This window comes from Leucoraja erinacea, chromosome 18 (genome assembly GCF_028641065.1).
Source record: "Leucoraja erinacea ecotype New England chromosome 18, Leri_hhj_1, whole genome shotgun sequence".
NCBI lineage: Eukaryota > Metazoa > Chordata > Chondrichthyes > Rajiformes > Rajidae > Leucoraja > Leucoraja erinaceus.
Window position 1 is genome coordinate 11,181,912 of NC_073394.1, and position 12,261 is coordinate 11,194,172.

The 12,261-nt window shown below is 44.8% G+C and overlaps 1 protein-coding gene and 1 non-coding gene across 2 annotated transcripts in view; both read left to right on the plus strand.

The window, feature by feature from the left end:
- Positions 1–12,261, plus strand: part of syt9b (synaptotagmin IXb) — a 71,560-nt gene that overhangs the window by 20,746 nt on the left and 38,553 nt on the right. Inside the window, exon 2 of the mRNA XM_055649287.1 lies at positions 8,918–9,263. Coding sequence (XP_055505262.1) covers positions 8,918–9,263 — 346 coding nt within the window. The remainder of the gene's footprint in view (positions 1–8,917; positions 9,264–12,261) is intronic.
- Positions 10,696–10,801, plus strand: LOC129706019 (U6 spliceosomal RNA). The gene has a single exon (XR_008724993.1). It is a non-coding gene; the product is annotated as a U6 spliceosomal RNA (small nuclear RNA).

A 12,261-nucleotide genomic window follows, 5' to 3' on the forward strand; every position in this document is an offset into this window, starting at 1 on the left:
TCCTATACCGGTTGTGAGGGTGGGTCTTCAGACTCTTTACCTGAGGCATTCATTCTAATTTTCTTTTCACAGATGCCGCCTGACCTGCTGAGCATTTCTAGCATCCTCTGTTCTTTATTTCAGGGTGATGCGCAGCGACACAACTAGTCGAGCCTCTGCCTCGCAGCCACCGCAACCCAGGATCTGACACTGTGTTGCTTTCATTCTGATTTCAATATCTGTTCTCATTCCTACACCCTTCTCCCTTTCTCTTCTCCCTCCCTTTGTCCCCATCCCCTTATTTTACAAGAATGATTCCAGCAGAGAGTGGGTTAACCGTTAGCCTATGATGAGCGTTTGACGGCGCTGGGCCTGTACTCTCTGGGGTTCAGAAAGATGAGGGGGGACCTCATTGAAGCACCGAGCAGTGAAAGGCCTGGATAGAGCAGATGTGGGGAGGATGTTTCCACCAGAAGTCAAAGCCTCAGAATTTCGATAGATTCTTGATTAGCACGGGTGCCAAGGGTTATGGGTGAGAGGGCAGGAGAATGGAGTTAGGAGGGAGAGAGAGAGATCAGCCATGAATGAATGGCAGAGTAGACTTGATGGGCCGAATGGCCTAATTCTGCTCCTATCACATGACCATATGACCTTTCCTTTTTTCCTCCATTTTTCTTTTCTATCGTCCTTTCACATCATCTCTCCCTACCTCCCCACTTTCCCCCTCACACGCTATCTTGCCTTCTCTCTTTTCCCTCTAGGCTCTCTCCCTCTCTCTCTACCCTCCTTCCGTTTTCCCCTCTCTCCTCTCTTTGTGCCTGTCCCTCCCACTCACATCTTCATCTTACCCCCAGCCATCTCTTCTCTTCTCTCTCTCTCTCTCTCTCTGTCTCTATATCTCTCGCTCCTGCCCTTACCCCACAATCCTTCGAGATTTTTTTTTAGTTCCTCAAGGCAAGATGCAATATTCATTCAGGCCGCTGCAAAAATGTGAATGGGGTCTCTGGAGTGTTCTCATTGCACGTTGCATTGCAATGAATGATTAATGCTACACGGATTGGAATTAAAGGGCAGCTCAACCTCAACGTTTTAATGGGGAACTTGATAGCTCACAGTCCCAATCATTATTTGCCATTAAGCCACAATTCTGTTAGAGAGTCATACACACAGAAACAGGCCTCTCGGCCTAGCTCAACTACGCCAACCAAGATGGCCCCTCTAAGCTCATCCATATAACTTCCAAACTTTTCTCTATGAACCTGTCCAAACTTTTCTAATCATACACCCACCCTCTCCAAAAAAGTCTCAGTTTCCCAAAGGATTGTAGCACAATGGGCTATTCTACCGGAGGGTGCCTCAATTCCTTCTACTGTCTTGGTCCTTGGGCTAATTCCTGTATGGAATGTACGGCGGCAGGCGCGGGCACACCGCGACGCCCTGTGTCTCCCTTTCAAGGGAGATGCTAAAAATGCATTTCGTTGTCTCTGTACTGTACACTGACAATGACAATAAATTGAATCATTTCATTTCATCATTTCATTAAATCTTTCACCTCTCACCTTAAGTCAATGTCCTCTTATTCTTGATTCATCTACCTTGGAAGAAAAAAAACAGTTCACCCTATCGATTTCCCTCTTGATTTTAAACACCTCCAGTGTCAACCCTCAGCCACCTGTGCTGCAAGGAACACCCCTCCTTTCCCTATAGCTCATGCCCTCGAATCCTGGCAATGATCTTGTGAATTATCACTGCACCCTTTCCAGTTAATGGCATATTTCTTATATCCGGGTGACAAAAACTGAATGGAATACTCCAAGTGCGGCTTCACCAATGTCTTGTACAATTATCACATTACATCTCAGGAGGCACGGTGGCGCAGCAGTAGAGTTCCTGCCCGAAATCTGGGTTCTAACCTAACTACGGTGATGTCTGTAAGGAGTTTGTACGTTCTCCCCGTGACCTGCGTGGGTTTTCTCCTGCACATCCACACTCCTCCCACACTCCAAAGATATAAACCAGACCCGGAGTCAGGATTGAACCCAGGTTTCTGGCGCTATAAGCCAGCAACTCTACCGCTGCACCACCTCTGCTTCTTAAATACATCCAGTGGTTTTACAGGCTGCTTAGTTTCTGCAGTTCTGTTTTGTAAATGGACACCAAATTATATCGTCCCACTCCACTGATAGCTGATTAGTTCATAATCACCCCACAGTCTTTCTTACACTCTTTCCTTTGGATAAGATTGCAGATTACACTAAAGTAGGTCCTGCCATAGACAGTCAAGATGGCTATCAAGAATTGCAGCAGGCTCTAGATCAGCTAGACCAGTGGGTCAAGGAATTGCTAATGATCAGTGCGAGGTGTCGCATTTTGGGAAGTCAAACCAGGGCAGGACTCTCGGAGTGGACAGTAGAACCCTGGGGAGTATCGTAGAGCAGAGGAATGAAGAAGTACAAGTACATCGTTCCTTGAAAGTGATTGTACAGGTAGATATCATGGTGAAAAGAGCTTTGTGTGCATGGCCTTCATCAGTCAAGGAATTGAATCTAGATATTGGGGCATTAAATTCCAGCTGGAAAAGTCATTGATGATGCCGTATTTGCGGTATTATGTTCAGTTTTGGTCACCCTGCTGTAGGGACGAAGCCATTAAGCTGGAATGGATGCAAAAAAAGCAACGAGTATGTTGCCAGGTCTTGAGGGTCTGAGCTATAGGGAGAAATTGGGCAGGCTAGGACTTTATTCATTGGCTAAGGGATGATCTTATAAAAGTGTATAAAACATGAGGGAATGGATAGGGTGAATGCACAGTTTCTCAGGGTAGGGGGAGTCATGAACGAGAGGGCATTGGTTTAGGATGAGAGAGGAATGATTTATTGGGAATCTGAGGGTTAACTTTTTCACATAGAAGGCAGTGGGTAGATGTAACAATCTGCTGCAAGAAGTACCGTGGTTAAAGCAGGTACAATAACAACATTTTTTTTTATTTGGATAGGAAAAGTTCAGAAAATTTTGGGTCAAAAATAATGGGACTAGCTTAGATGGGGCATCTTGGTCTGCAAGGGTGAATTGGGCAGAAGGGCCTGTTTCCTTGCTGTATGACTATGGCTGGTTAGCACACAACAATACACTTTTCACTCTACTTCGGTACATGTGACAATAAACTAAACTGAACTGATAAACTAAAATGAAACCATGTCTCTAAATTCCACCTTTCTTCAGCAGTGGATTTTTCCAGAGCTTTTTAGCCTGTGCATAATTTCCAACTCATTTCCAAATTCATTCCCTCCACTTTCACTTGAAAGATTCAATGCCAGTGAGAACACTCCTGGATTTATAGAACAGCTGATCAAGCTTTGCAAAACGATTGCTCAGCTCGAGTTTATTTCACTTACTTGTTGGGGGCGTTATTGGGAACGCGGTTATTTATTACCTCTTCCTAATCAAGCTTGAGAGGTGCTGATGAGTGGGTTGGAAATGGTGGCAAACTTGTTCATGTCGCTAAACTGGTACTTGGGCTAAAGAACTGGAGATGGGAACTCGCCTTAGCAGCTGGTACAGTAGGTGTTGCTTCAAGTCAGTATTTAGAAGTTGTATTCACTGGAATTTAGAAGGATGAAAGGGAATCTTATAGAAACATATACAATTCTTAAGGGATTGGACAGGCTAAATGCAGGAAAAATGTTCTCCATGTTGGGGGAGTCCAGAACCAGGGTTTACAGTTTAAGAATAAGGGGGTTGTAAATATGTAGAATTCTCTGCCATAGAAGGCAGTTGAGGCCAATTCGGTGGATGTTTTCAAGAGCGAGTTAGATTTAGCTCTTGGGGCTAAAGGAATGAAGGTATATGGAGAAAAATCAGGAACAGGGTACTGATTTTGGATGTTCATCCATGATCATATTGAATGGTGGTGCTGGCTCGAAGGACCAAATGGCCTACTTCAACACCTATTTTCTATTTTTTTGAATGAAAGGATTTGGGATTTAAAATGGTGATTGGTGAAATGATGAGACTACAAAAAAAAAATCTGGTTCTCAAACAAGAAATAATCTGCTGGAAGAACTCAGCAGGTCAGGCAGCATCTGTGGAGACAAAGGGATGGTCAACAATTTGGGTCAACGCCATCCATTGGGACTGACAGTGTAGCATGAAGTCAGAGACGAGGGATAGCGGGTGGTGTTATCAGATGGGCAGTCTACACACAGGGTCTACGCCAAATATATTGAGATGTCTTGAGGCTAGTCTGTATTAAGGTCAAGGAGGTGCAGGATGACCTGAGGCACATGAAGGGAGAACAATCTTCCAGGCCTGATTAGATCTGAGGACACGGTGGGAAGCTTGCAGAAGACCTGGCTGAGATATATGAATCATCGTAAGACTCAAGTGAAGTGTCCGATGACTGGAAGGTGGCAAAAATTGTACCTTTATTCAAGAAGGGTTGCAAGGAAAAGCCTGGGAACTATAGACGAGTGAGCCTAACACCTGTGGTAGGTAAGTTACTGGGGAGGATTTGGAGGGATAAGATATATGTGCATTAGATGGACATGAGTTGAGCAGGGATAGTCAGCATGGTGTTGTAAATGGAAAATCATGTCTTACAAATTGAGTTTAGTTTTTGAAGAAGTAACCAAGGATGTTGACGATGACAAGGCAGTAGACATTGTCTTTCTTGGTCAGCATGGACGATTTGGGCCAAAGGGCCTGTATCTGTGCTGTATGATGACTGTGAGTCAAAGTAAGACTTTCTTTTGAAAATTCTGTAAGATAAATATTTAAACACGGACATTATTAGAATTTGACAAAGATCTAATTAGCATTCTACTGGGTTGGAACCAAAACATAAGGGCTTACATCATCAATTTCCCATCTCTGAAGAGATGATCTGTAAAGAATGAATTATTTGTTATGTGCAAGCAAGAAGCCATTTTATACACAGCAAGATTACAGTGATGAAATGATTCATTCATGAATCAGCTTTGCCTCGGTGGTGTAATTGAGGAAATCCTTCAGCTAACGAGATAGGACGAGATGGCCTTCAGATCGCCTCACCTGGAGACACAAGAGAATGCAGACGCTGAAATCTGGAGCATAAAATCAGACTGCTAAAGCAATCCAGGGTCAGGCAGCAGATAGACACAAAAAGTTGGAGGAACTTGGGAGGTCAGCCAGCATCTCCGGAGATGTTTTGGGTCGAGATCCTTCTTCAGACTGAGAGTCAGGGGAAAGGAAAATTAGAGATATTAACAGTACACAGAATGAATGAATGAATTAATGAATGATATGCAAAGATATGCAAAGATATGCAAAAAGCAACGATGAGCAAGGAAAGGTAACGCCCACAACGGCCCATTGTTGGCTGTCTTCTTCTTGCGTATGGCGTGCACAGCCTAAAGTTGTAGATCAAGGGTAGACATCCAGGCCAGGACAGCATCACGTACTGGGTGGATGGCTTTGATACCACTAAGGAAAAGCCTCAGTGAGCAGCCATTCACGATGTGGTGGGATGGTGTGATCTGGATGTCCGCAGTCGCAAGCAGGGCTGTCTGTCAACCTCATTTTATGCAAGTGATGGGCTGTTCTTACATGGTTGGTGCGGATTCTGTTCAGGTTTAGCCATTGGAGGTCAAACTCCAGTGGTTTCACTGTGGGGTCTGTGATGATCTCTCCGTTGTTGGTGTTGGCATCTTTCCAGGCTCTGCGCCACTCAGTCTTGGAGTCAAACACGCGCACAAACAAATAGATTGGTGGCTGTGGATAAGGTGATAACTAGTTGTACAAACGGTGGAACTCAACAGAACGATGGCTAGGGTGGGGGAGGGACTGAGAGGGAGAGGGAATGCAAGGGTTATTTAAAATTAGAGCAATCAATATCATACCGCTGGGTTGTAAATTGCCCAAGCGAAATATGAGGTGCTATGAGGAAATATTGCGTGTGGTCTCACTCTGACAAAGGAGGAGGCACGGAACAGAAAGGTCAGTGTGGGAATGGGAAGGGGAATTAAAGTATTTGGCAAGTGTAGTATATACGTATTTACGTATATAATGGTATATGGACACACTGATCTGTTTTGTAGTCAATGCCTACTATGTTATGTTGTGCTGAAGCAAAGCAAGAATTTCATTGTCCTATCAGGGACACATGACAATAAACTCTCTTGACTTGGATGTTGTCTTGTCTCGAGTCAGGCAGGATCTGTGAAGGCAGATGGATAGTTGGTGTTTCGGGTCGAGACACTGTGTCTTACATAGAAAAATAGATGCAGGAGTAGGCCATAAGGCCCTTCAAGCCAGCACAGCCATTCAGTGTGATCATGGCTGATCATCTACGATCAAGTACCCCATTCCTGCCTTCACCCTACATCCCTTGATTCCGCTAGCCCAAACTAACTCTTTTGAGTGCATCCAGCGAATTGGCCTCCACTGCCTTCTGAGGCAGAGTATTCCATAAATTCACAACTCTCTGGGTGAAAAGGTTTTTCCTCATCTCAGTTCTAAATGGCCTCCCCCTTATTCTTAAACCGTGGCCCCTGGTCCTGGGCTCCCCCAACATTGCGAACATTTTTCCTGTATCTATCGTGTCCAATCCCTTAATAATCACCAGACACCAGACTCGTAACAATCTTATCACCAGCTCTGTTAATGAAACACTTCAAGGCTCCAGTGAAGTATTGGTCATGGCCATGGTCGGCCTAGAACCTGGAGCTTTCTGTCTTGCTCACTATGTTGGCATCATTCTCCCTATATTGTTAATTATCAAGGATAGCATTTATTGTTTATCTCAAACCATCCTTTGAGAAGGAATTGAAGAGTGGGCTTCTTGAAACACTAGTTTAGAGATACAGCATGGAAATAGGCCCTTCGGCCCACCGTGTCCACACCGGCCTTCTATCACCCGATCATACTAGTTTCATCCTACAATTTACATAAGCCAATTAACCCACAAACCTGCACATCTTTGGGATGTGCGAGGAAACTGAAGCACCCAGAGAAAACCCACGCAGTCCCAGGGAGAACATACATATTCCGCAGATATCACCCATAGTCAGGATCGAACCTGGGTATCTGGCGTTGTGAGGCACCGACTCTACCACTACGACCTGGGTGGGTTGTAGCTGAGATCTTCGGTTTCCCCCCACACTCCAAAGGCGTACAGGTTGCAGGTTAATTGGCTTGGTTAAATTGTCCCTAATGTGTGGAGGATAATGTTGGTTTGCGTGGATTGCTGGTCGACGCAGACTCAGTGGGTCGAAGGGTGAGTATTTGCGCTGTAACTCTAAACTAAACTGAACTAAACATTGGCATATATGTTTTCGGGAGAAGCAGGCTAGGGCAGGAAAGAACCACACTAATTAACTGAGGTAAGTCAGTGGCAAAAGGGTAAAGTGGAGCATAAGCCGTAGCATGTACCAGTTGGTTCAATGGACCAATGGTTCTTTTATTGCTACTCGCACAAAGGAACAGTGATATACATTTGTTTGCATATAGATCAGTGAGATTATTGCCGTACATGAAGACAATCCTCAATTACGTACCGCATGCATGGAAACAGCCCAACGAGTCCATATTAAATAGATTTTGGCAGCATCTTACACAGTGCCAGATGTAACTAGCCATAAAGGCCCTTTGAAGCCATCACCTCATTAGGATCGCCAGCGAGCCGTCCTTCAATCCTCTCCAGGTCTTCAGCCTTCATGCCCCCGGCAGGGGGGCAGCAGGTTAGACCACCCCCCACCCCGATTCTCCTCTGGGCCCATTGTCCAGCATCGGCCACTGGCGACGACTCTCTCCTCCTTTCGGTTTCTGGTCTTCGGTGACGAGCGGGAGGCTCGGACCCACTTCGGGCAGGCACCCTTCCGGTTCCACAGCGGGCTGCCTATCGGCGTTTGGCAACCGCCTGCACGGCCCTCCGAGCGCTTCTACCACGCGGCCCTGTGTCCCTCAACGACGGTGGCTCCTCAGCTCTTCGGGGGTTGAGCAGGACCGGGTGCGGCCTAATTTGGTTGGGCCTAATCGCCTGTGTTTTGTTGTGTAAATCCTAGTCCTTTCCAAACAACCTTATGCCAAGAATATTTAACGGAGGGTGAAAACGAGTGCAGAGGGTAGATGATGCAATTTAAAGCCTCGCACCTGCAATTAAACCACGGCCATAATTCGATCATAAGTTATCAAATCTGCCCACTTGTGAAATTCATATCACGGACCACGTCTCATTATAATGTATATATTTCATAAATGATTTATTGCTGAAACTCGAGAAATCACTCTAGACCTTAAGAATCGATTATAGTCTTGGCAGTGTATTAAAAAAAATTGTTCATAAACTTTGAAACTCGAAATCACATTCTCATTTGGTTTTATTTCCTTCAGTATCCTGGGGGTAATCGATGATTAGAAACTTAATGGGACCAGCAGCATTGAATCATAGAGTTGTAGGGCTATCCAGCATGGTCACAGGCCCTTTGGCCCAACTCATCCATGCTAACCCAGTTGGTTAACCCAACAAGTCCCACTTCAATGGTTTCTTTATTGTCATGTGTGCCAGATAGAATGAAATACATTTATTTGCATGTATCTCAGCAAGACTATCCCCATACTGTACATAAGCACAGTCCTTTCTGTTCTGGGCCTCCTCCACTATCAGTGTGGGACGACACACAAAATGAAGGAACAGCACCTCATATTTTGCTTGGGCAGCTTACAGCCCAGCGGCATAATATTGATTTCTCTAACTCCAAGTAACACTCGCTTCCCCTCTCTCTCCGTCCCTCCCCCATCCTAGCCGTCGTACAATTATAGATGGGCTGAAGGGCCTGTTTCCATGCTGGGCAGCTGTGTGACTCTGCGAAGGGCCGAATGTCCTCCTCTTCTGCTGTAATGGTACATGATATGCATTGAGTGCTGGTTCTAAGGGAGGGGGTTCTTCCTCATTTTTTTTCCAGACATCTCCATTAGCCTCCTGTCACTGGTGGTGACCGCCTGTGGCCTGGCGCTCTTTGGCGTCTCGCTCTTTGTCTCCTGGAAGCTGTGCTGGCTGCCGTGGCGCGAGCGGAGCGAGTCGTCCAACCACAAGGAGAGCCAGCAGGAGCAGCAGCACTACACGGATAACGGGACCGATGGGCACGGCTACAGCGAGGACTTCACCACGGAACCCGCAGCCTACCCAGAGTCAGCCATGAAGATCAGCCACACCTCCCCCGATATCCCCGTGGACGCGCAGAACAAGGAGAACTGCGCCCACAATGTGCGCGTGCAACGGCAGGTCACAGAACCCACTTCCTCCACAAGGTCAGTGATAAATGAATGAATGAATGTATGTATGAATGAATGGATGAATGATGAATGAATGAATGAATGAAAACTTTATGAATGAAAACTTTATTGTCATTCAGATATACACCTAGACACAGTGCACGTTGAACGAAATTTTGTTGCATTTTACTCTCCAAAATCAGTTAATAGTTAAAAGTTCTAGGTGCGCCCATAAAAATGCCTCATGCGCATGATTTTCTGTAAAATTAAATATAATTTATAAAATGAAAATTTAGTTTTGCTGTAAAAGTGCCGATATTTAAAAAGTTCTAGCCTCGCGCTTTTTTTGAACGTTGACAGTAATCTTATGCCAAATGGGGGATGAAGCTGTTGCAGAACCCAAGTCGTGAACCCGCTCTAGATCATGCTATATTCAGGGTACCTCCTCCCAGAGTGTAAGCAGTATGAACAGTCCAATAGTTTGCTTTATAAAACCCTGGTGCGAGGGGGCTCTGAGTGAATGCCCTTAGCTCTAATCAGACAGCGCTTGTACCCCATGTCCATGATGGAAGGAAGAGAAGTCCCAATGATTTTTTCCGCTGTCCTCACCACTCTCTGAAGGCACTTCCAGTCCGCAGCTGTACAGCTGCCGCACCACGTAGAGATGATTACAGATAAAGGCTTAGTTTATTGTCATGTGCATCGAGGTACAGTGATCAGCCTTGTTTCATGCGAACTGTTACAAGCAGACTCACAGTAGAAAGACTATACTTGATTACAATCGAGCCGTCCACAGTGTATAGATACACGACAAAGGGAATAACATTTAGTGCAAGATAAAGTACAGTAAATCCAATTACCAGAGGCGTCACGGTGGTGCAGTGGTAGATCTACTGCCTTACAGCTCCAGAGACCAGGGTTCGATCCTGACTAGGGCTGCTTGTCTGTACGGAGTTTGTACCTTCTCCCCGTGACCTGCGTGGGACGAAACGTTGCCTATCTCCTTCGCTCCATAGATGCTGCTGCACCCGCTGAGTTTCTCCAGCATTTTCGTGTGTACCTTCGATTTTCCAGCATCTGCAGTTCCTTCTTAAACAGCTTTGTAGGTTAATTGGCTTGGTATAAATGTAAACATGTCCCTATGGGATAGGGTGTATGGGATAGTGTAGGTGTGTAGCGATCGTTGGTCGATGCGGACTCTGTGGGCCAAAGGGCCTGTTTCCATCCTGTATCTCTAAATTAAAAAATAAATAGTCGACAGACAGAGAGCAGAAAGGCTGTACGACAATCAAGCCATCCATAGAGTATAGATACATGATAAAGGGAATAACATTTAGTGCAAGATAAAGACCAGTGAAGTCTGATTTTAAAAATAGTGGCCACAAGGAAACATGCAAGCAAATTGCACTGGAGGTCAGAGTCGATTTTGGTTAGGCAGCATTTGGATGTTAGGCAAATTTGGGTTATTTTCCGAAGATGAAAGGGAACCTGATAGAATTGGAACGATACAGAGAAGATTAGCATGGCCCCTGCGCAAGGATGACACGCAAATTCGTGACGCGTTCCATATTTTAAATGCATTTCGTTGTCCAAATGCATTTCGTTGTCTCTGTACTGTACACTGACAATGACAATTAAAATTGAATCTGAATCTGAATCTGAACCCAGGTCTCAGATCTATGAGGCAGCAAATCTATAAAACTGCTACCTCCCCTCAGCCTAGATAATCTCTCCCCCTAATCACATCCTGCAGCCAACGGAGTTTCGTTTGAGCCTCACTGAGGTTCAAATGACATGTAATGAATATTGTATTGTATTGTATTGTATTGATTCTATCCAAATTGAAATGTACTATTGAAGTTTACTCTCGCAACTTTTAAGAAACATTTAGGCAGGTGCATGGATTGGGCAGGTTTAGATGGATATGGTCCAAACACAGACAGGTGGGACTAGTGTAGATGGGACATGTTGGTCGGTCTGGGCAAGTTGGGCCGTTGGGCCCGTTTCCTTACTTTCTGTCTCTATGACTTGATGAAATTAAGTAAGAAGTACAGGTAGTTCTGCTATAACCCATAATTCCATGATTCTAATTGGATGTAATGTGATTGAAGAATCAGGGAAGGCTATTTGCAATGCGATTTTGTTCAGGAACTAAAAAACTGATCAGGACTTAAAAGTTAATTTGGAAATTGACAAGCGGGAAAAAAAAGTTTAGGGAAAAAAAAATCAGTATTGAAAGAAAAATTGTTTCCATGGAAAAGTACATGGATGAAAAAAATTGAGACGGATATGGGCGAATTGCAGCAAATGGGATTATTTAGACAGGACATCTTGGTCGACATGGACGAATTGGGCCAAAGGGTCTGTTTCCCTGCAGTATGACTATGATTCCCTGCAGTAATCAGACACTATTGACTCTTACAAACACAGTCTCTCAGGTTCACTGCGGGAGATCATTGAAATTGACAATCGATTGCTTCTACTGACACTTGTGCAATGATTCTCTTAAACAATGTAACATGCAACCGTTAGTATTCTTAACTCGCAGTAAGAAGTATATAAGTGTTAACAAAATCCTTTATGTTTTGAAAATCATGCAGGAAAAATAGCTTTGTGATAGCGAGTCACAAACTTTAATTTCTAACCCACCTTTGCCAAAAGTTTTAAAAGTGTACAGTTTTCAAAGTATACAGTATATAGACCAGCTGCAGAAATGGGCAAAAATGGTACAAGGAATTTAGTCTGAGCAAATGTGAGGTATTGCACTTCCAGAGTTCAAATGAAAGGGGAAAGTGTACAATTTGCAGCAAGACCCTTATGCCCCTGTCCCACTTAGGAAACCTGAACGGAAACCTCTGGAGACTTTGCGCCCCACCCAAGGTTTCTGTGCGGTTCCCGGAGGTTGCAGGTGGTTGCTGGAGGTTGCAGATAGTGTAAGCAGGTAGGGAGACTGACAAAAACCTCCGGGAACCTCCGGCAACCGCACGGAAACCTTGGGTGGGGCGCAAAGTCTCCAGAGGTTTCCGTTCAGGTT